Genomic DNA, 24,706 nt, shown 5'->3' on the forward strand with positions numbered 1-24,706 from the left:
GTTCACTGTGGCCTTTTACAACGTTGCAAGTGTATTTCGTCTTGGAGATCAGCTTACATGAGTTCTTGAATCTTTTCTTCCAATTTTTTAGGATCAGCTCCACAAAATTCAAAAATCTGTTCACAAATACACAAAGGTGAAATACGAATTGGTTCAAATACTGCAAAGATGAAGCTTTGAGGAATTTTGTTCCTGTTGGTAAATTTATCCTCTGCTCATTCCCATCGTCTGCAAGATACTTTAAATGGAAATACACATTAAGCACGTTCAAGTCCTGATGTTTTCATCATGTGGCACCTTTTCGAAATTGTTTATGCTCATGTTTTGCCAGATGTATCTATTTCTCTATAATATTCCTCTAAACTAAGATCTAAAACGTATTATTTTGTTGGAAATGAGGAAAACCAATCACTGAAACTTCTCAGAGCCTTTGTACACTTGAGGGCTGGTTAATTCACATGTTTGATTCCCTGAACTCAGATGGCTTGTGATTTCTCATGCCCTGACTTTTTGCCCAGGTAACAGTATTTTAATCAACTGATTCTAAGAAGCACATTTTCTTTTCCAATTCGCACATCTCTGAGTCAGGGTACATTTCACAGTGGATGGTAGATTTTATTTGGAACACTTTTCAGTAGTAGATAAAATAATGGTCCATCTGCCAATGAGCATCTTCTATTTGATGAAATATGGAAATTAAAGGCTCTTACTATTCATTATCACTTTAGTTTCAAATGTATGAAGTAGCTGGGGAGAAGGAAGAATGTGGGTAAACTAAGGCTGAGATTGGGTGAAGACTTAAGTTTTCAGGGAGGGAGATTTCAGCAGCAAGACGGGGTGGCAGGACTTTGGGGGCAGGGGTTAGAAAGGTCTAGCGCTAACTTCGGTGCTCAGTGTGCAGAAGAGAAGAAACCAAGCCCACATCTAAGGATTCTCCTTCCCCAGGGAGCAGCGTGACACCCGCAGGCATCACGGGCCATTCTGTTCCTCGAAAGTAAACCCAGCTTTGTGCCTCTGGCTTGATCCCATTTCACTTACCGGCTCGTTCAGGGATCCACTTCTATTACAGCAAATTGCTCTTTTGATTCTTGAGAATAGGGTTACCTAAGTGTGGGTGCAGAATTTCATGATTTATCTGGGTTGTCTGGTTTGTAGCCAACTCCTCTATAAATAGTTCTCTTGGCCTTGGCCACTGGGGGAGGAAGGTGTCAGAAAGCACCTGCGATCGTCTGTTTCCTAAGAGTCACTGGCAGCTGGATGGTGCCTCTGGGGCATAAGGGGGTTTCTTAACTCCTCTGAGGCCAGCGCAGGTACCCAGACAAGTAGTCCTGGCAATAGCATTGGCAGGGTTGGCCACCTGAATGACCGGACTCGGCAGGGGGCGGGAAAAGGATGCTAAGCTTAGCTGACTGACCAAGGTGCTGAACCCATTGCCAGGAAACTCCTGCCCAAGGTGAGACAAAGGAAGCCCTGGTTGCTCCATAAGCCTGGAGGGTGGGGGCTGGGAAGTGCTCTTTTAACCCTTTTCGCTCGGGGGTATCAGGACCTCCTAGACCACTTGATCTAGTCGGAAAGGAACTTTGCCCCTTGCCTGTCATCCACGCTGGGGTGGAATGCAGGGTGTGAGAGACCTGGGCTTCCGCCTCTGTCTCAGCTTGTCTTTCCCCACAGGAGCTGGAAGGGTGCTACGTTTGCAGTGGCTCCCACTTATCCTTCCTCGTGGCTTCTGTCCAAGATTCCTCCCAAGCCTCTATCCTCTACTCCTCTGCTTCAGGAGTGGCTGGACTCCAGTGAAGGCACACGTAACAGCTGAGCAGAAGGCACCGGCAAAGAAGGGTCTGTTCCCCATGACCACCGCCATGTAATTGTAGACACCCGCACCCCTAGTGGTTGAGAAGAAGCTGCTTTTGTCATCTTTATGGCAATAACTCTAGTGGATCTAATTATGTCTGCTTATCTTAGGGTCTCCCCGCTACTGCCAAAAACCAGTGTGGAGCCAGAGTTTGGGGGGTCTCTAAAGATGGGCTTTTCTTCTTGGAGGAGACTTCCCCTCGTGAAGGGATGGCACCATCTGTCGAGGTACTAGCAACAGGAAAGCATATCCCTGAAGGGAGATTTCCAGGAAGCGGTGGTTTCCATGTTATGACATGCCTGTGCTGTGACACTTCGACAGCCACCAAAGGGCAGCCAGAAGTCCCAAGTGCACTACGAGCCTTGGCTACTGTGGAATATATCTCCTCTTCCTTCTAGATACCTAGAACCTAGTACAGGGCACCATCGCCCACCCTGTTCCCTGAGCTGGGAAACTGAAGCCGCATTTAAAGCCGTTATACACACGCGGAAAATTGCGCAAATTTCAGCATACGGTCTGGGGAGTTATTGCAAAGAGAGCTCACCTGTATAACCAGGTCCAGATCAAGAGATAGATGGAGTTTGGCAGCTAGCTCCCCGTCACTGCCCTGTGTCCAACGCCAAACACTATTTGGGATTTTTCATCAAAAGTTAGCCTAGGGTGTTCTTGAACTTCTATAAATGGGATTCTACAGTATGTATTCTCCTGTATCTGACTTCTTTCGCTCAACATGGTGCTCATGAGATTTATCCGTATAATGGCAGTACATTCATTTTTCTGTTTTTTTAAAATTATGATTACTTTTTAAAAACATTCTATTGCATGACTATAACACAGTTTATCCATTTTGGCTATGATCGATGGTGCTTCTAGGAGCACAACTTCGTAGGGACATCTTTGGGGGCATGTGAGCGGCCATTCTCTTTGGGTTCTGTTGTTTAGCTGAAAGGGGGACGCCTGAGTTCAGCTTTAGTGGGAGACACCCACCAGTTTTTCAAAGTGGTTGTAACAATTTACACTCCACTAGCAGGGGATGAGTGTTCCTGGTTGTTCTCCATGCTGGACCATACTTGGTAATTGCCAGTCTTTCTCATGCTAGCCATTCGCATGGCTTTAGGTGACATTAGATTTGTCACTGAATTCCATGGATTTTTATCCCATCAATTTCTACCTGGACTTAAGCAAGAGCTTATAATTTGTTTCTCTGTCTCCAGTCTTAGGCCCCTTAGGTCCTTTTCCCCCATTGAAGCTCAAAACACAAATCTCATCACGCTATCCTTTGTAAAAATTTCTCAGGGTTTCTCCCTCATCATAAAATCGAAACTTCATACCAGGATTTCCTGATTTTGTCTTGTCTATGTCTAGGGTCACTCTTCACCATAAACTCTGAACTCTAGTAACACGTTGTAGTGGATTCATTTATTCATCTAATAAATACTTAATGAGTGCCTTCCATAAGTCAGACATATGGTGAACAAAACAAGATAAAATCCCCTCATGGTGTTCACATTCTAGTGATAATTTGATAATTTTATACTCTTGGTGTGCGATTATCAAATAATTCCTGACCCTCACCCACGACATTTTATAACTCTGCTTCTTCCCCTCTTCTCTCACTTGCTAATCTTAAACATCCTTCGAGATTTAACACATAAAGACTTCCCTTAAGTCCTTCTCTGTCATCTCATTGTACCCAGTACTTCCCACTATTAAAGACTTGCTTTTTTTTAATCTGTCTCTCCCACTAGACCAAGGATGGGGACTATACTGTAGGTTTCTCTCCACATGTCTAGTGTCCAGCCCAGAACCTTACCCAGCGTAGGTGCTCTGTTAATGGTGCTGGACTTGAAGTTCGTTGAGCTAAGCCGATTTCTGGTCCTTGATGTCCAGGTCCAAGACTCTGTGTTACGTTTCAGGGAGGAGGTGCTATGTGATCTATTTTATTCTTTCTTTGTCCAGTTTGCCAAAGGCACCCGTGATATGTGTATCTTCCTGTCTAGCATGGGGCTTTGCATACAGGAGCTTAATAAATACAGTTAATGAGTGAGGAACAGCTTAAGTGATAAGAGCTTATTTCATACGTAGCTTTCTTTGGAAGGGACAGGTATGCAAGGCAAATAACACAATTTCCACCGAGAATATTTTCTTCTTTATAACCTGAATGTTTGGCTGTACCTCTCGAAGGCATGCTCCATTGAGGTGTCAGGAAGGAGCGTTTAACCTGCTCTTTTCAATGCCTTCATTTTTTTTCATGCCACTCTAGTAATGACAGCAGATGAAAATTTTTAGCTCCCATTTGCAAAGACCAGTGGGATAAGAGGTGGCTGTCCCCATATATTACAGAACCACCTGCGTCCAACAGTCAAAAAAATAATCCAATTTTTATTAAGGACATTTTCAAACAGATAAAAATAGAGAGATTAATAAAGTGAACCCCTCCACCTCCGTTTACTGACCACCCAGGTCAATGAGAGGAAATTTTTCATGCCAAACACATTCAATCACCTATAAAAAAAAGTCTATTCCTGTCACTGGGAAAATGCCAAGGGGCTAGAGAGACAATGACTTCTGAGAATATAAGTTAAGGATTCTGACGAGTGACGCACTCCTAGAACGATTAGAACATGCCTTGGCCAGTTGATGTGCAACGTGGCTGAGTGAACACCAAAGTCGTATCTGGACCAGCTGTATGAAAGCTCAACAATTTACAGACATCTGCAGTGAGTTAAAAACAACAACAAAATTCTCAAAGAAACAGCAACAATGACAACACAGACAAAAAAGCCCAACCAACCGACTGATGCAAGACTCTTGTGGGGCGATGGCCGTAGAAATATTCACATGTACACTACAACTTTGTAATCTGAAATAGTATGATGTTCTTTTTCTTCTTTAGGAAGGGTTTATTAAGGCACTAAAACTGATTAATAAGATGACAAGGCTATGTCTGACAAGAGAATGTCTAAAAGTACCTCAACCTTCTATTGCGAGGTGGACAGTGTTAATTACCCTTTGATCCTATCTCGGCTTCTTTCTCGGACTCCGCCCACACCCATTCCTTCCCCCAAACCATCTGCATCATATTGCAGGTGTTTGTACACTTCCACTTTGACTTCCACAACACCCAGGGCAGACCCTGCAAATAAATGCAAGCAGGTCCATTAAAGTTTTTGGAGTTGTGCAGAATCCAACCAAGAAGACACAGCCTATCTGAAATAGTGCTTCCAACAGCTTGAATTTACATGCACTTGAATCCAAGAAGAGAGCATATAAGAGTGATCTATTATCTAATTTCTTCCTCATCTCTACTGGCCTTCTTCTCAACTTGCTCCAATAGTGAGATTTCAGTAACAACACTAGTTCACTTTTCATCTTCCTGCAGCGGATTGAGAAACCACCTAGGCAACTGTTTCTTAGCGCATTGGTGGCATAAATAATGACTAAATTGCTTTGCTTCTTCTATGTTAGGAGTTGACAAGCTCTTTTTTTTTTTTTTTTTTTTTGTAAAGGGCCCGATAATACCTATTTTAGGATTTGCAGGCCTTATGGTCTGTCAGAACTACTCAGATCAACTATTGTAGTCCGAAGGTAGCTGTAGGCAATATTTAAACAAATGGGCTGAGCTGTGTCCCAAGAAAACTTTATTTACAAAAACAGGTGGAGGGTCAGATTTAGCCCTGGGGCTGTAGTTTGCCAATCCTAATTCTATACCATCAACTGAAGCTGCCTGAGGGCTAGTCACTCAGGACAACAGGGCTTTCTGTCGAAAAAGGAGGCATGAGCCCAACGTTGTGGGAATCCATCTCAAGCTACCCTGAGAAGAGGACAAGTGGCTTTGGACTCAGGCCAGAGGAGATGTCGTTCTGCACGTTACTGGAAGTGTAGGATGGAATTTTTGTTCTCGGGGATAAAAATAGTTTGGAAATAGCCATTCCTTTCAATGGCATGTACTCTTGTTCTCACGTTTTCTTTAAACATTCTGCTCAACCATCCAGTATTGGGAAAATAGACCTGTGTCCCATGTCCCTTCACTTACTCCTCCCCAAGTTCAGAGGTGAGCTTACCAGCTGAGCTCTGGCCTCTCTGCTCCCGTTTTGGGAGTGTTCTGCTCAAGGGGCAGTTCTGCTCAAGGGGCAGGTCTGTTCTCCTTCTGGAAAGCGCATCTGAAGTGGGTCTGACATCTGCCTTCTACAGATAGCCCTGGAAAGCTCTTGCCCTCTGTCCTCATTTTCGGGGCTCAATAATTTTGAAAAGCAGCAGTATTTTCTCCGTCTGGGTGGGTAAGTTTCTCCTCTGCAGCCCCAGATTCTCCCATAGGTGCGTCATCTCAAGGTCTAGGCTTCAAGGGACTAGTAGGAAGTCTTTTGACATGGGTCTAAGCCATGTTCTTCAATGAGCACAATTTAGCACTATTGCTACTTAAAGGTGACATTGTGATTTTCCACATGACTCCATGTGAGAAAAAAGCTAACGTGGAGAGTCCTGACGCAGTCCTTGCCTGTCTCCAAGAGAACCATGATTGATCCTTCATCAGCCCCTAGGAAATGTAGTCCACCAAGTGTTCTCTGTTAGTAATGGGTGATTCTGTTCCACACATCCGGAGCAATGGACTATGTATGCCACACTGGCTTGTCAAGTTGTTTTGCATAAACATCAATATTGATGATGTTCACCTGGTTTTACTGGTGGGGTCCTGAGTTCCCACTGTCATGGCAGGTTGTGTAGCAATGGTTACTTAGCAAGATGTGTCTGTGTGACTAGTCCCCCCTCAAAGGTCTCAAACTCAGCAACTCAAACGGGCATCCCTAGGCAGAGACATTTCACACATGTCCCTGAAGTTCACTGCTAGAGAGAGCACTCTCCTACATATCCCTGAACAAGGAAGAAAACTGGAAGTCTGTGCTGGACCTTTCTAGACTCCAACAATGTATTTTTTTCCCTTGCTGCTTTAACTCTGTGCTTTCTGCTGTAGTAAATCTTAGTTATGAACATAACATGCTATTGAGTCTCGTAAATCCTTCTGGCGAATCACTGAATGAAACACACTCCTGTAGTTCAACAATTAAAATTCAGGGAAGAACAGGGCTGGGACTAGGGTGGAAAAAATGTTAAATTTGGTACCCTTAAGGGTGCCAAAAACTTAGCATTAAGATAAATAATAAATACAATAAATAATATCTTAATGAGTATTTTAAAAACTATTAAAATCTAATGCCCCAAATCCATGATGAACAGAACATCAAAAATCCAAATGAAGACAGGTTTCCACCTTGCACCAGCAATATCTTGCCTCACTGGCGTCGCCCTAATCCCTGCCCTGCAGAAAAGTGGTACACAAGTTAATTACTGCCTTTATGTTGCTACAGCTGAGAGCTCCATCTTTAGCAATGGTGCTAAAGGTTGCTAAATGGTGGTAAACAGTTGCTATACTCTGACTTTCCCTGCATGTCACTTAGTTCTTGCCTCCTCCAGTCAACTACTCTCTGCCAATGTATCAGCTACTTATGGGGCTGAAATGTAACCCCTTTTAGGGATCTGCCCTCCTCAGAGCCCTGACGACCCTGTGAGAGTTCTTTTCTTCTCCCCCTCATGCAGACCCTCTCTGTAACTAATGCAGTCCATTAAGGCTGAATACCATTCGGTGGGTAAGTCCTGAATGTTAAGACTTAGCTTCAGTGAATATTGTAGTTACCCAGAGAGCTTTGGAGATCTCGCCTAACCTTTGTTTCTAAACTTCTATCTGTAAGTTCTCAGGGAGAGAGGTGCACAGCTAGATCCTGGGACTCTAATAATGGCCACATTTGACAGTATGTGGTAAGTCTAGCGCTAGGCACTTTAGTTACATCATCACAAATGTTCATGACAATAGTTCAAAGACACGTGATGATGTCTTTATTTCACAAAGAATAAAACTGAAACTTAATTATACTGTATAGCACAGGGAAATATATACAAGATCTTGGGGTAGCTCACAGTGAAAAAAATGCAACAATGAATATATGTATGTTCATGTATAACTGAAAAATTGTGCTCGTCACTCAACACAACATTGTAAAATGACTATAACTCAATAAAAAAAAATGTTCAGAAACCAACAAATAAAAAACTGAACCTTAAGGTGCTTAAGGCACATTCCCAAGGTGCCCCACTAATAGAAAGCAGAGCTGGGGTTCATCTGATTCCAGAGACGGCAAAATCTAGCTGCAGACACTCGTAGGGGGTTGGGTCAAACACTTTTTTATGAACTTTGAACAAGGAGCATTTGGGAGGGTGATTCTCCAGGGACCTCCATCGTCCTCACTTCCTGTTGTCTCACTTGTTGTCCCTGCCTGGCCCCTGAAGACACCGAGTCTGTGACCCCTGCTTCCCATCCTGTCCTCTTTCTAGCACATGATGATGCCACTTACTTGGGATTCTTTTCATCTCTACCTACTTCAAGGAGAGTGCTTGCTGGCAACGACTTCCATGATCTCAGCTAAAGCCCCGTGGCAAGGGCTTCCTCCCACTTAATATGAGAGCTCAGTTCTTTTGAATTATTCATTTGTGAACAACTCACTTATTAGCATTTATGTACCCATATCCCATCTTTCCTAAGAGCTTCTGGGAACCATTTTACTCTCGTATCAAAGAACGACTGATGGGGCCATCTTTTGACAACTGGCTCACACTTAAGCAGTTGGCCAAGACTTGCTAAATCTTTGTTACTCTTCCTTTCCTCTGCTCCATACACATACACCAACTTTGGTCTGGAACTGATGTTATTAACATCGGGGATCTACTAATGGGCTTCAGAGGCTTGATGAATACCCTAACACTATATGCACACTCCAGTTTACATGCATATGTGTGTTTTCCTGGAGAGAGAGTTTATACTCTTTACTGGATTTTAAGAGGGTCTGTAAACCAAATTCATGAACTACTTATAGTAGAATGCAGTGTAATATTCTGGTTACAAAAATCAGCCAAGGTTTTGGATGCTCCATCTGAAAGATACCACAGGAATGCACTTTTTGTTTTGTCTTTTCTTTCTTTTTCTTTCTTTCTTTCACCACAATTGATCTTACTGGGACATGATGCGACATCCTAGATGAAAACATGAAGGAATACAGCAGGAAGGAAAAAGCCCCCCCCTTATTTATTACCTGGAATTTGCTTTGGCTGTCCTTTGCCCTAAAACTGTGAAATAATTACACCTGTTCTTTACAGCATATCCCTGCCAGGTGTTCATCCAACGTCTGCATGAAAACTTCCAGCATCGAGGAAGACCCATTACCCACCATGATCCTGGGTCACTGTTATGTAGCTCTGTTTGTTTTAGTTTTTTGTTTTTTAAGTTTTATTTTGTTTATAGCCTACGTATTTTGAAAATATTTGACATGAGCTAGACTCAAGGGCAAGATAAAATAACAAAACCATTAAAGGATGATCCAGTGTGGAGATGGCACCGAGGCAGTGCCAGGAAGCTGCAGGTAAGGGGGGCTATTGTATTTGAGCAGAGGAGGTAATCCTGAGATTCTGGGCAGCATGGAAAAAGAGAAACCCAAGGGATTCCCTAAGCCTTCTGATCTAATGCAAGGAAGCAGATCATATTTTCAAGGGAGGTGACTATTCTCTTAACTCTCTGTTCTGTGGGGAATTATCACAAGGCTTTTTATCCATTGTACATTTTTAAAGACATTAATGGACAGTGGCTCTTTGCCAGATATTTTACCAGAAATGTGAAGACATTTCTTAGAACATTTCTTCATGGAAATTAGACTTCAGGTTGTTGTTTTTTTTTTTAAATACTAGAAAAACAAAACTTAACTGCTTCAATAAGTCAATTTTCAGTTGTGCCTTCCCAGATTAAAGAGGGGAGCACATTTATAGAAGTGGTCTCAAAGAAGTAAATTTAATTTTTCTCTATCCCCACGAAAACAATGAATGTCACTGGCAGCCTTCCTAGTCAATTCTGTTGAGAGAGGAGGGAAACTCACATGGACTGTTTTGGTTTTTTTTTTTTGCCTGGCCACCCCAAACTTCCTCTGGTTCCAGTGGTTTTCCTGTGCAGACCACTGTTGGGTAGAACCTGGGGGAAATTTCCAAGCTCTCATGGTTTGCCTGCAGCTCTGAATGCAACGGTTAGAAGTGGGGACCTTGCAGAAGCCCCACGGGGCTACTCAGATACTGAATGCTGGGGGTTGAGTCAAAGACGTAAAAGATTTGTAATACGGTGTCTCTATTATCTCCCTCCCCCTCCCTTTTTTGGCCTTTGTCTTTTGCACGGAAGATTGATATTCTTTTTTGTGGGGGGGGAGGTAATTACTTTTATTTAATTTTTTTTTTAATGGAGGTGCTAGGGATTGAACCCAGGACCTTGTGCATGCTAAGCAGACACTCTACCACTGAGCTATACCCTCCCCTCAAGGATTGATACTCTTTGTCAAATAGAGTCAATGTTATAAATCTTTTCTGCAGGTTTACAAATGATATCTAAACTGACTCAGGTATGAATCTTTCTGGAGATTTGATTACACACAGATACAAACAAAATTTAGAAGTAGACGCATTTGACATTATGACATAAATAATCTCAAGTTAAAAAAAAGGTAACTCCATAACCAGGATGCTAAGTTAGTACTATACAATGAGAAATTCCATTCTCAAGAAAATGTCTTGGGACATGGCTATCCACGTTACAATTAGAGGCCTTCTGGATGACCCTGGTCTCAGAATAGAGGCAGGTAGATCAGCTTCACTGATTGTCATCAATTCAGTTAATCTCATTTTTCATTAGCTAATTGCCATGAAATTCCAATTTGAGATCCTCAGTGATCCTAGAACACAGGCATTCTGTTCCATTCATTCAGAAGGAATCCACACCCTACAGGGTATCAGTTCAGAAATACTTGAGCATAAGAAGTCCCTCCACCCCCAAGCGAGGGCTCTTCCTCGTCCATATAGAACTGAGACCAAATGAGGCCATGCCTTTCCTCAAAAGCACAGCTATGGATTTGCACAAGAGCCTAGACACAAAATCAGTTGAAACCCCAAAGGTTTGTTTTACAAAACAAACTGCTGAGCAGTGGCAATTCCATCTGCAGGAGGGCTGAAACCAGAAAGCTGTTCTGAGCTGGAGAGAAACTTTCTCTGAGTCGGATTAGTATCAGGACAGAATCAGGCGGGGAGGCAGAGCTGGCAGTGGAATGCAGGAAAAGACACCAGTATTCGCCTATTCGCCCATTCAGTCACTTGTTCACTCACCCATTCATCAAACACAAAATGAGTATTTTTTTTTTGTAATCTACAGGGGGATTCTCTTAGGCATGGGGATTTCAAATCAGATATGAATGACTCCAAGTGCCTGGAAAAGCATGAGAAAAATGTATGAAGTTAAGATCTGAGTCAAACAAAAATGGGCTCGGAAAGGCAGACGGGGCCAGAATATGGAGAAACTTGAAAGTCAGACTTGAATGCAAGGGTCTAGTTGTGATTCTGTAGACAACAGAAGGGGAGGGTATCAAGCGGGCATGACCTACCTGGAGCTGTGCAAGGGTCTACCTGGAAAAGAGAACAGAGCTTTGGCGTGAACTTGGGCTTGAGCAGGGCTACTGCGACTGTTTAAGTGAAAGGTAATTCACAGCTAGAACAAGAAGTCAGGGTGAAATTACTAACGGAGAGAGGCAGAATGGAAAAAAAAAAAAAAAAAAAGAGCCTTGGGAAACACATATATTTGAGAACAGCAGGAGACAAAGAAGCCAGAGGAGAGCTTGGGGAGGACTCAGGGATAGAAGCCAACAGATGAGGAAGTTTCTGGAATATAGGAGGTGATTAGTTAATCGTGCTTTTGTGTAATCAAGGAATTCAAGGGTTGAGAAATGGCCATTTAAAGTAGGTGCTGGAGGATCCTTGGCACTCGGGCTGGGAACAGCATCAGAAAAATGTATGAAGTTAAGAGCTGAGTCAAACAAAAGTGGGCTTGGAATGGCAATTGGATCTTGACTTTCAAGAAAGTAGATGATGAAATGAATGGAATTGGAAGTGGTAAATATATTCAGTTCTTTCAAGAATTAGACCATGACGTGAGGAAGAGTCTGAGAGAACATCAGCTATTCATTAGAAAATGTTCAGTTGCAAATGCCTGAAAAAGCAACTCTAAGTTAACATAACTGAAGAATCTATGGGGCAAGTTTTGGTTTCAGGCATGGATAGATCCAGGGTCTAATCAATGCCATTGGTACTTCTTGGCCTGACTCTGCTAGCCTCCGTATGGTGGCTTCATTTCTGGGTTCCCTTTGGGGGCGAGCTGGCTGTGGCAGCATCAGTCTCATGTCTTTGCAAGTTCAACTTCAGTGCACTCCGAAGAGAAGGCTTTCACACAGCTGCGTAAGCAAAGTCCTGAAATTAGCTCAGGCTGGGCTTGGATTGGCTTGACTGGAGTGAAGCGCCCCTTCCTGATGGGGATGGAGTCCACTGGTTGGTCAAAGCCTGGAGAAGGAGCCCTAAGGAAGCACATGGACTCAGAATAGGAAAGCACTTGGTTCCCTGGAGGAGAATCAGAGAACTGTTAATAGAGAATGCAGAATGGTAGCCGGATGGCAAGAACAACAAGGGTCCAAATACCAGGTTTGAAAAAGGATAACTGATGGGTAAAAGCTTGGCACAGAAGGGAGGGATGCAATCAAGAGATGGATGGAACTGACTTCAAAGCAGGAAGCATCTTCCTTCCTGAGATGGAAGAGGAGGAGACGATGACAAAAGATGGCACAAATAATTTGACAATGTAGGTGGGGGAGTTGAGGATGCCTACGTCAAATGGTTTCAATTTTCAAGTAAAAAGTCAAGAGAGGCAATAGATAGTGGGATTGTTTTTGGAAAATTATTTAAATCCATTGCTTCAACAACATTACAGCAAATACATACAAACAAATGGAAACTGAAAATCCTACAGCTAGCTTATCAGATGCTTTCATTCTCCATATGACAGACGTAATCTTTACAAAGTTTAAGTATGAAATTTGTTTTACTTTGCATATAGTCTTCATAACTCTTTTTCATTGTGTACTATTCTGCATAGATAGATCATAAATCACTTAGCAACTCTACTAAAAAAAATACATTTAGATGATTTCCATATTGTAATAGAAATAATTCTACGATTACTAAACACTTAGCTGTTTATTTTTCCATGAGGCACTTCTGTAGCCAGAGTCCCCAGGAGTGGGATAATGTGGGGAAGGGAATGCACAGTTTGTTCCTCTTAAGTATGTTGCAAAATCACCTTTCATAAGATATGCACAAATGACAATGCTCCCAGCCATATATGCAATTACTAGTTTCATCACATACCCAGTATTTTAGACATTTTGTTCCATTAATATCTTCAAGATGACAGCTAACATGAGCTATTGAGCACGTAATGCATGTCAGGATGGGTCTAAAAAGTTTAGCTATGCTAATTCACTTAATTTTTACAACAACCCCATGAGAGGGAAAAACGTGTTATGATCTGTGTTTTCACAGCTAGGGAAATTAAGACACAAAGAGCTTGTTAAGTAAACTGCTAGGAGGTGGGAAGCCATTAGGCTATACTGCCTTGTGATAGCTTGGGATTAACATTCACCCAAGGTTTGTGAACAACTTGTAAACATTGGTGCAAGAATTTAATTATGTCTTATGGGTAAGATTCTTTTTTGATGGTTTGGACCCAGATAGGGATGATAGTGGGGTATTTCTTATAGATAGGGACACCTCATATGGTCTGAATGGGGAGATTCATTACAATTCATGGTTTTTTTTAACCCCTTACCAATATGTAAAGTTCATAAACTAAAAATCACATGGCTAAGATTAAAAATATATACAGTTGTTTCATCCATCCAGGGTACCCCAGGCCTTTTTTTTTTTTTCCCCCCGACTCTGATGGTTCTATAATCTATTTCAATCTTCTAGTTACTATGGAAACATACCTTCTGGAATTGCTTGAACATCTGAAATGTGGGTACTGCTTTGACGTGATAAATTTCGGCCAACTCCTGGGAAGGAAAAGAAACAGAATGAAGTCACAATTTTGGTATCCTCTCTCTGGACCTAGCATGGTTCTTGGTGACTTCTCGGGAGGCATGCCTGAATGCCAAGGGACAGCTGATACTTTACAGATTCTCCTGCCAAGAACTTTTCTAACATATCCACAAAGCCTCCAGGAATGTGAAAGTAGAAAATGACTGTTCCTGGAATTTCTCATCAAGGAGCTTGAGGAGACGGGTAAGAGATGGGGGCCAAAACAGAATGGACAGAAGGACGAAATGAGCTCTACTGAAAAGAGCTTGAGAAAGATTGCAGAAGGGCCCCAGTGGAACCCAATATGGAAAGAGCATCTTGCAAAAAATAAGAATGAGTAAAGGTCTCTTCTATAACTCACACTTGAGACACGGGGTGATAGAATGCCTTGCATTTTAAGTAAATCTTACATGTTTCCTTCTTTTAAGCCTTACGACTCTTCACTGCCCAGCTTTGTGAAAGATTTGGAGACAAGAGATGAGAAAATATGTCAGAATTCCAATTGTTTTCATCCATTACAATCTGATTTCAAATGCCACTTTTAATCTATCCTAAGAGTCGAAAGAAAATTAGCCACCCATAGGATCAAAATAAATCTCTTCCCTGCCACCCACAACATACACACACACCCTCACACACAAAATGATAATTTTCATGACCAGAGCAATGACAACAATGAATAAATTACTATTAGAAAATTGTGTATTTTGTTTCACTGTAAAAGACAAAGAGCTACAACCAAAAAGGGAAACAGTAAGTAACACATGTCAGGGAGGGTGTGGAGGAATCAGAACCCTCACAGGTTGCTGGAGGGAATGTAAAACGGCGCAGCTGCTAGGAAGACAATTTGTCAGTTCCTCAAAATGTTAAACAGAGTTACCACAGGACCCAGCAATTCCACTCCTAGAGACATAGCCAAGAGAAATGAAAATATATACACAAATGCTTATACCAGTATTATTTCATAATAGCTCAAAGTTGCAAACCACCCAAATGCCCATCCAAAGGATGAATGGAAAAATAAATGGTGGTATATTATTCAGGAATAAAAGGAAATGGAGAAACGATTCATGCTACGTCATGGATGAATCTTGCAAACTTACGCTAAGTGAAAGAAGCCAGTCACAAAAGACCATGAATTCTGTACTTCCATTTATATGAAATGACCAGAATAGGCAAATCTACAGACAATGTAGATTGTGGTTGCCTAGGATCGGGGTGGTCGGGGGAGGGAACTGGGGGTGACTGCTAAAGGGAACAATGTTTTTTTTTTTTTTGAGAAGTAAAAAGGTTCCAAAACTGACTGTAGTCAGAGTTGCACAACTCTGTGAATATAAAAAAGACAAAGAGACAATGATCCTAGCTGTGTATTCCAAATGCATATGATTCAGCCTTAAGAGCAATTAAACACTGTCACGCTTTTGAATGAAATGGAACTTCTAGTATGTTCTGGGTAGTATGGCATATATTTGGGGTATTTTAAAAAAATCTTTTCCTAGTCTGTTAAGTATTATTACCTTGTTTTACATCTGAGAAATTGAAGTCTATAGAGATGAACTGATAAGAAGTCAAAAGTCACAAAACTATGATAGGGCAGAATGGGTGAATAATAGATATTTTTTCTTGTGATTCTAAAACTCAAATTCAATCCAGTGTATGCACAGGCCACTTTTTATTGTTACTTTTCCTGCTTATAAATGAACCAATGTTAGGAAGAGTAATTTTGTAGACACATTGTGTGTAATAATAAGCACATTTTGATTGAGGATGCCAGGCTGGTTATTTTGGGGGTGGGGTGGGGATGAGGAAGAAAGGCTCTGGGGACTTCAGGGGAAGAGTTCCTGGAACTCCTCATGATGTTTAAAAAACTCCACAAAAAGCCTAAGATAGAGCACGAGGAAAGCAAGGTATGTTGAAATGTCTGTCATGCATTGAGTTAGGCTTTAGAAATTGATTAGTAAATCTACTACAGGTGAATCTATTACAGAAAATCTTTTTTCACCTTGAGCCCAACTCCATCCAATTGGTATTGTTCGCCTAGAGCCACTTTGCTGAGCAGAACTGTGGGGCGGCATCCGGAGCAAGTGGTGAAGAATATTGGGATTGATCAGTGAATTCACCCATAGTATGGGAAGGGAGGGGGCAGCAGGAGAGCTACATATTTGCTATCTTAAAAAATATATATATGTATATAAGAGCTTTATGAAGGAGTTGACTACACTTCACCAGAAAAAATTGTGAAATTCGGCTTGACTTTAAATGGATGATCTAAACGCTGAGACCGTGCTCTTAATGACATTGCATTGAATTTAACTATCTCCAGGGAAGGATTTCAGATTCTTACCCGAGCCTCGTCCACATCCACAGTGGCAAACATTACACCTGGGTATTGCTGAGACATTGCCTTCAAAGCAAAAGAATAAAAATGCCCCGTTAGCTTAATGTTAATATTCAGTTACATAGCAGAAGTGTCTTGGGGGCAAAAACAAGAAAAGAAAGGTTGTTCAAGAGAGCTAGGCATCATACTGGCATTGCACCACCACCTAGAACTTCTAGCACCAAAGTCAAAGGTTGGATGCTGCCAAGGTCAAGCCAAGATCAACTGCCGAACCAGAACCTAAAGTGTGTGTCCTACGAGGGATCAAACTAGATTTTCCAGAATCCTCTGCCGGCTGGCTGTCTTCCTGTTAGGTTTTGCCAAATGGAAACATTGGCAGGAAAATGGAAAATGGGAGGAGGGAGAAACAACTCTCTTCTGCTTCTGTTTGTTCTGGAAGCATCTTTGGCAGCTGCATGGACAACGGTGTTGGTAATGGGTCTGGTGGTATCAGATGCAGCGGTAGCAGCCTGTCAATGTCAGCTCCTGGGTTTCCTTCCTCCCTCCCTCCCTCCCTCCCTTTTTTTCCCAGACAGCTGTGTTCATACTCTAAGGACACAATAGCATATTGATTTGTTTGCATTAATGTTGTATCTCAAGCATTTCCAGTGACCTGTTTCAAATGAAACCTCTCTTTGATGGTGATGTGAGGTGTTCAGAGCTTGGCCAAGCGGAGACAACCACAGATGGGGCTGTCACTGGGCGCTGCTCCCACGGGGAAGCAGGAGATGATGACGTGGGCTGATTAGATGGACACGTGCAGAGCTCCGTCATTGGCACTCTCTCCGGTGGTTTGTCCACAGAAGGTGACCAACGTGGGAGTTCCCTCTTTGGTGGCCCATCAAGATGGTGAAATTGGGGGAAAACTCTTGGATAAGAAACACGAAGTCCTTTAGTGTTACAGAGTACTTTTTCAGAACAAAGATGCTGGTTTTGACTGGCAGCATCTCCATGCCTGGCAGGAGGACTGTGCCGCTGAAGAACTCTGGGGGAATTAACCTGCAACTTTCAAATTTCCAGCTATTTGGATGTTCCCGGGTAGGAGCCAGGGGAATGGGTTTGACCTATGTGGACATCTGATTCCCAGGGTCAGGTCCTATTTATGAAGTTTTCAGAGTCTCCTGAGTCTGACAGGAAATGGACAGGGACAAGAGCGGTTGTCATTTCTGTATCAAGTAGTAGCCAGAAGACGTGGTACAGATATGGGTTCCTTGCTCATTTGGGGTTCCCTTTGTGAACACTGCCCTCTCTCTCTACCCGACTCCGTCTACCTAGGACCCTCCTCTGCCCTCAACAACAACTCTTCCTTCTGCTTTGTTCCTCCTCACATGTAATCTGCTACCATCTGGTCACCTGTCCTGCTGATCTCAGCTCTCAAATGTCTTGAATTTATCCTTCCTTTTTTCTCCTGAACCGCCTGCCCTACTTTTGGTAAACCCATCATTCAGTTGTTGTTGGCCTTGGGTTACCTGCCTCTGTCTTTCCAGCCCACTTTTATACAACACTGCTAAGAGTATTTCCTAAAACTCACATATCACGGCAAAACCTTTCTACACACTCTTCTCTGTTGACTCTCTATAGCAACTCATGAAGCTGTAACACAAGGGCCTTCTCCATCTGGCTCAGCTTCCTTTCGAAGGCTTGTGTGTTGCCCCTTCCACCGTGTACGCTGTAAGTTAGCCTCATGGGGTGTTGCCTTCCCACGATCACATCATGCAGTTTCTCAACAAGTTGATCCCCTCCCTTTTTCCAGAAATGGTCTTTATGGGGGTTCTACACCTGGTGATCCTCTTAGCCCAGAATCAGTAAGCTACACCCTATAGACCAAACCCAACTCTCCACATGGTCTTGGAAGCAAAGTTTTATGGAAATGTGTTCACCACTGCCCTGCTTCTGTGCTACGACATCAAGGCTGAGTATATATGACAGAGATCATATGGCCTTCAAACCTGAAAACACTGACTCTTTGGTCCTTTACAGAAAAGTTTGCTAAGCCCTGCTCTCAGTCATCAAGGCCCAGATCAAATGGGACTTCACTCAGGACTTAGAAGTTTTACATCACTTCTTAAAACGCACATTTTCATAGGATTCACTTTTTTTTTTCTTGTTACAATACATCCTTTAGCAGAGACCCTGTGGGTAGTCAAGTTTTAGTTCTTGTGTATCTGAAAATGTCTTGAGTAACGGTTTAGCCAAATAACTTTCATTCCACCTTCCTGCAGAGCCTGGAAATGGAAACAGATAGATGCCCGGGACTCCCTTGCAGCTAGAGTTCCAGACTGGGATTTGATTGGCTTTGACTTCATAGCAGGTGAGGATATTTATACTTTGGAAGCTAAACATTGGGGACTCTTTTGCTCAAAGTTTTGACTGTCAGAATCAGGGACCTGTCAGATATTAAAAGGTACCCCCCTGGATATTCCAAGAATTCTAAGCATAGAATGACTGTTGAGATGTCATGTAGCCCATTTCCCTATTTGAATATCCATCTCTTTTAAATTAAATATCAAAGGTTGTGACTGTGTTCAGAATGAACTCAGGGAGATTCAAGAGTTTAAGTCAAAAAAAGTTGAAATGTTAGAAACCTCGCTGAAAAAAAAAAAAAAACCCAAAACCCAGTGTATTTTCAGTTGTGTAGAGAAATCAAAACTTTGTATTTGAAGGAATAAAATTCACAAAACTGTAAACGTGAAACTTCCGCACAGTAAGGAGAAATGGAAATACCCTGAGTTTCTTTCCGCAGCATGTTTTACCAAAAATAAATAAAATGGTGAAAACTCTTAAATGGGGCAGTAGGAAAATTAACTAGATAACACATTGTAGAGACATTAAAATTATAATCGGGAGACGATAAAAATATGAACCAACGCATATGTGGAAAAAGATCTGAATATAAATATTCGATTACAACTAAGTGGTGTATTTTACTAGATTATTTCATGAAGTAGATCAGACATGAAGGGAATATGTAGGACTCAGGATTTGTTCTGATAATAGTGTTGAAGGATTAGGGGCAGTTCATTCTTTTATACTATAGTTAAAAACAAGTATCATGTTTTGCTGAATCTATTCCGATATTTGGAAGTTCTGAACTCTGGAACTTTGGTAAAATGTCATTATTATGAATAATCTGTTTCTTGTACAATTGTACTCTGTATTTTTTCACGTCTTGATGTTCCTTGCAGAATCATCCGTCAACAAGTAGTACTAATCTTCTGATGTCTGTACTAATGATCTATTAGATCTTAGCCTATTACCTTCAGATTTATCAGGATGCTTCCCAGAAATATCATTCCATAATGGCTCATAAGAGCCAACTTTGAAGATTTACTGGGAGAACGATTTGGGAACTTTAAATTCCTTCTAAAATTGTGAAAAAGATACTGATGATACTTACACGAAAAAGAGGATAAATCCTTTTGCAAGGACTACACCATTTTGCTGAAAATTCAACCACCACAAGATTTGTTCCAGCAGCTTTCAAAAATTTTCTTAATTCATCCTGAGACCAGAACATAAATGAGGAAATGGGTATAATCATAAAGTCTTGCAGGGAATAAAATGGCAGCTGAGTTATGGTGCCTCACCCCCATGTTGTCCCGGGGGCCCAACCATTTCTAAATGTCCCTGAGGGCATGTATATTTTTATCTGTTAACTATATATAAGTGACAATAAACCCACAAAAAAAGATTAGAATTCCATTTCCCAAATGGGTTGGTAATGGCGGTGGTAATGGCTGGATACCTCTAGGGAGAAATTGAGATTGACCAGCGAGAGATGAGGGGTGGAGGGTGGTGATGAACGGTTCTTCAAAGTGGGCATCTATATTTGATTTTTGTAAACAAGGACCCAAACATGCCTTGAGAGTGAAATTTAAAAGGAGAAGTAACCTAACACCTTGAATCATTTCTTGGTTTTGTCTCCTTTGGTGTTTGGGGGGCTGATCGTTATTAAAGCTATAGTGAAAACCATCCATTTAAGGATTAGACATGCTTCTTGCTGAATGTCTTAGGTGAATTTACCATCAGCTGTCTGTATCATCTAAGTAAAGTAAGGGTTCCCTTCCTGGGGCCTCAGATCACGGTAACTATGCTTGATTGCTTTCCAAACAACAACTGTCCTACACCAGTTAGTTCGTGCATGGCTTGTCTTCCCAACAAGTCCCTACAGAATGCAATCCTGATTCACTCCTGTGCCTCCGCGGCCCCTTCCTGGCACACAGTAGGCGCTCATGGAGTGTTTAGTTGATGAGTGAATAATTTGCTGCTATATACTGTTTTGTTCAAACTTTATTTTTCCTTTTCTCATTGGAATTGCAACAATGGTACCTAATTTACTCCCGGCCTGATACTCCCGTCCTTAATCTTTACACCCACCCTATGTAGTGGGTATTATTATTATTACCCCCATTTTACAGATGAGAAAACTAACTTTATTGACTTTCTCATGGTCAACCAGCTGGTGCGTGGTGTAGCTGGGATTGCTAACCTAGTAAGCTTGACTCCAGAGTCCATCTTCTTAACCGCTATACGAAATCATCTCCTGAGTTCTTTACAGCAGCGGGGCTCACTCTTCCTCTCTCTGGCTCAAATGCCATGCTGTGTACACCCCTGGACCACTGATTAAGATGGAGGGATGGGCTCACTCACTGAAGTAAGTAAATCAGCGCCCATCACTGGAATTAGGGATGGGGTTTATTCACAGATGGCATACACTCTATAAGAGGGGAGTTTTGACAATTACATTGCCATATGGCTTTCTTTCAAGTGGGTGGGACCGATGGCTCAAAGACACTCTCTTCCTTTACCAATATTCCTCTAAGAGAGGGGCCATTAACATTTCACAGAGCCAGGCCAAGCCTCCATTTCTCACTTGCTTCTGAAGTTACAAGGTAGATGCTGTCCTCACGAGCCCCCGGACTCCTTTCACATCCCAGTAGTTGTTAGGGTGTGACTGGCCTAGCTGGTCCCATGAATTGGACCTGGCCAGGTTCTCTGAAGGGAACACCCCTATCGTATACACAGTGATTCCACATGTACCTCCCGAGGCCTGCTCTACACCAGGAATGGGGTGCGCTGCTGGGACAAGCTGTGGACAGAAAGACAAAGCATTCCAACCCCTGCCTTCGTGGAACTTACAGCTAGGGGGAGGCCAAATGGTAAGATTAATGAGTAAAATATATAATGAGTTAGTGATCACTGCCAATAAAGAAAAAAGGAGAAAAATAGAGAAGGAAGGAAGGATGGGAGCTGGATGACAAGTGCAGTCTGGGTGGCCAAGGTCCAACTCAATGTGACATTTAAATAAGGACATAAAGGAGACTATAGGCTCTCATGATAGGTCCCTGTGGAGCAGATGGAGAGGGCTTCTCAGAGGATGAGTGAGACCCAAATATTCTGTGAGATTCTCAGAAAAAAACAGAACAAAACAAAACAGAAAACCTCAAATTGTTAGCAAGTGTGCTATTTGAAAACATTTTCTTATATCAAAGTTACATGGCAATGCCTTCTTTCAGTCTGGTCAGTCTCATATTTGTGACCTTACATACAGGTACATTTGGACAAAGTGTTAAAAGTCTTAAGTCTGAGGATGCTGGGAGATGGAAGGCCTGGGCCCCATGTGACCCCTCTTCCCTCCAGCTCCTGGCCCTCCTGTAATGAGGTTGGAGTCAGCAAGTCTGGATGCTAATGCCCACTCCTGTAAAGGATGTAGGCCCCTGACTGCTCTTTTAGAGGCAATTTTCTTCTTGATAAACAGAATTATCCCTGGCTTATATATGTATTTAGATTTGTTATGGCAGTGCCATTGGACAATAAATGGAAAGTAGCTTTATAAAAAATACCACCTAAGGAACTGGTGAAGCCCTTGGCCATCACTTTTCCTGCCCCTACTCTATAGGCATGTCTGGGGTTTCCGTTCTCTTTCCTAGGGAATGGCAAACGTGGACTATTTTACTTCCATAAAATTCTCCAGGTACAGCTAAGGTAAAATCAGTGGGATCAGGTAAGGATGGGATATGTTAGGAGCTGGCCTGGATCCAGCTAGAGTCAGAGCAAGAAATGAGAAGCAGGAAGGCATAAAAGTCTTTTTGATCAATTTTTCTCTTGGCTACTCCCTAGAGAGCACTATCTTTCAAGAAACAACATGAAGAGTAAGCATTAAAAAAACTCTCCTCTTAAAATTATAATTCGAAAAGACATATGTCCCTCAATGTTCACAGCAGCACTATATACAATAGCCAAGACATGGAAACAACCTAAATGTCCATCAACAGATGACTGGATAAAGAAGATGTGGTGTAAATATACAATGGAATACTACTCAGCCATAAAAAAGAATGAAATAATGCCGTTTGCAGCAACATGGATGGACCTGGAGGTTATCATACTGAGTGAAGTAAGTCAGAGAGAGACAAATATCATACTGTATCACTTATATGTGGAATCTAAAAAAAAAAATGATACAAATTCTATTTACAAACCAAAAACAGACTCATGGACATAGAAAACAAACTATGGTTACCAGAGGGGAAAGGGCAGGGAGGGATCCATCAGGGGTTGGGGATTAACAGACACACGTTACTATGTATAAAGTAGATAAACAAGGATCTACTGTATAGTACCAGGAACTATATTCAATTTCTTATAACAACATATAATGGAAAAGATTCTGAAAAGAAAATATATACCTGTATGTATATGTACAACTGAATCACTTTGCTGTACACCTGAAACTAACTTTGTAAATCAACTACACTTCAATAAAAAATTTTTAAAAAATCTCTTGTTACAGAGCAACAAAGGAAATAATTCTGAAAGTTTATCAAATCTGTTTTCAAGATGGTCTCTTTTGAAATACTTCTTGAAGCCAAAAAAATACTTGCCATGTCTCTGATATTCTGCACCATGATTTACGCCTGGGAACTGCTGACCAGACTCTGCTGTTGGGTTAGTTGGCTCACCGTAGCTGTCTCTTACTAATTATAGGGTCCTTGCCGGAACATAAGGGTAAGTTCTCTATGACATCATTAAACATGACATCTCGGAACCTGGAACTCTGGCAGGCCTGGAGCTAATTTCATTTTTATGCCATGACTAGTTAGTGTGTGGTGAGCCAAGAATCAGCCAACTGCTGGCCTAGTGTGCCAGATCAGTGACGTGTCTGTCTCCTTTTAATCTTCTATCACCTATTTCCATGCCCCGCCCTCCCCTCCTCCACCCCCTGCCACCACCAAATGAGCAATAAGCTAGGTAACCTTAAACAGATGAGTTATTTTCACTTAGGATTTTTAAGGGATTATTTTGCAGTGGAGAAAGACTAAAGCCTTAATCCTATAGTAATGTCTCCTATAAATTTGGTTTTATGAGCCACAGAGTCCCTAAACTGGGTTCTTTTGCTCCAATTATTTAAGAGGTAAGGAAATTTCACTTTTATGGACTGGATCAGGGGTTGGCAAACTTTTTCTGCAAAGACCCTGATAATATTTGGGGCTTCACGGATCACATGGAGTTTTTGTCTTCTATTCTCTGTTTTCACAATCTTTAAAAAGTATCAACATTTTTAGCTGCTGAGCATTACAAAAATAGCAGCAGCTTGCCAAAGCCTGCAAGGGTGGTTCGTCATTTTCCAGAATTCAATGTCAGAAAAAAAACCCAAATATGGCCATGACCAGTGTTCCTCCAATCTCCCTCGGCGTCACAACAGTGACAAAGTGAGAAATAGCAGAATTCTACAGTAAAACAAAAAACAGCAAAATCCTTCTTTCTGGTTTTTTCCATACCTCCCGTCAGGTCTCTCAGGAACGAGCTATTTGTCTTTCTTTTTTGTATGAGTGAAATGACACACGAACGATGAATATTTCTGTATGGCTTCGGCCAAGTTGTTTTTTTGCCGGCAGATACTTGTCAGTTGCTGCCCAGCACTCATTTCCTCCACTTTCTCCCCCCAAATACAGTGGTTTTCCTGTGGGCAAATTTATCCTTCCTCTATTTTATAGCAGCTGTGCAGTTTGTCGGGATGAATTTAACCCTAAATCCAGGGTTCTACCCTGATTATCTTACTCCAACCAACGATCCTGTCTTGAGGCCAAGGGTTCATAAAGAGAGAATAAGAAAGCGAGAGAAAGCGATTCCGAGCCCTTGTGTCAGTTACTGAAAGTTTCTCTTTCTTTATCTGGCTATAAGCAAGATGCTGTAAACAAAACACACAGGAACTCGATTTTTGTTTAAGGCCAATAATTCAGAAAGCAGTGAGGTGACACAGAGGAAACCTGAATTTTCGGTTTCTTGAGTTGCTGGATGAAACATTACCAGAAGCTCCATCTAAGCCTGGAATTTTCAACTCCATAGATAGCAAGTTGCTTTATAGTTTAAACTGAATTAAACTGGGGCTTCTGATACTCACCTGGAAAACATTAAGATGCAATATTATAGAAATT

General features: G+C 41.8%; 1 protein-coding gene across 2 annotated transcripts; it reads right to left on the reverse strand.

Annotated features, from left to right (window-relative positions):
* Positions 1–53: 53 nt before the first annotated feature.
* TXNDC8 (thioredoxin domain containing 8) lies at positions 54–23,176 on the reverse strand. 2 transcript variants are annotated; one of them, XM_074361431.1, is made up of 6 exons: positions 23,153–23,176; positions 19,666–19,770; positions 16,236–16,295; positions 13,801–13,866; positions 1,039–1,104; positions 54–116 (listed from the first exon to the last, which is right to left on the reverse strand). In XM_074361431.1, the coding sequence occupies exons 1-6, from the start codon at positions 23,174–23,176 to the stop codon at positions 54–56; spliced, it is 384 nt and encodes a 127-aa protein (XP_074217532.1). The 2 variants fall into 2 exon arrangements, with proteins under 2 accessions (XP_074217532.1, XP_010968392.1); XM_010970090.2 differs by lacking the exon at positions 1,039–1,104.
* Between the last annotated feature and the right edge of the window lie 1,530 nt (positions 23,177–24,706).

The sequence above is a fragment of the Camelus bactrianus genome, chromosome 4, assembly GCF_048773025.1.
Source record: "Camelus bactrianus isolate YW-2024 breed Bactrian camel chromosome 4, ASM4877302v1, whole genome shotgun sequence".
Taxonomy (NCBI): domain Eukaryota; kingdom Metazoa; phylum Chordata; class Mammalia; order Artiodactyla; family Camelidae; genus Camelus; species Camelus bactrianus.

Bases quoted from the DNA above. Each gene is read 5' to 3' on its own strand.
- TXNDC8 (XM_074361431.1), bottom strand. From the start codon at position 23,176: ATGGTGCAGAATATCAGAGACATG. The intron at 19,771-23,152 runs GCAAGTATTTTT...TTCTGGTCTCAG, and splicing joins TGCAGAATATCAGAGACATG to GATGAATTAAGAAAATTTTT. The intron at 16,296-19,665 runs GTAAGTATCATC...TTTGCTTTGAAG, and splicing joins GGATTTATCCTCTTTTTCGT to GCAATGTCTCAGCAATACCC.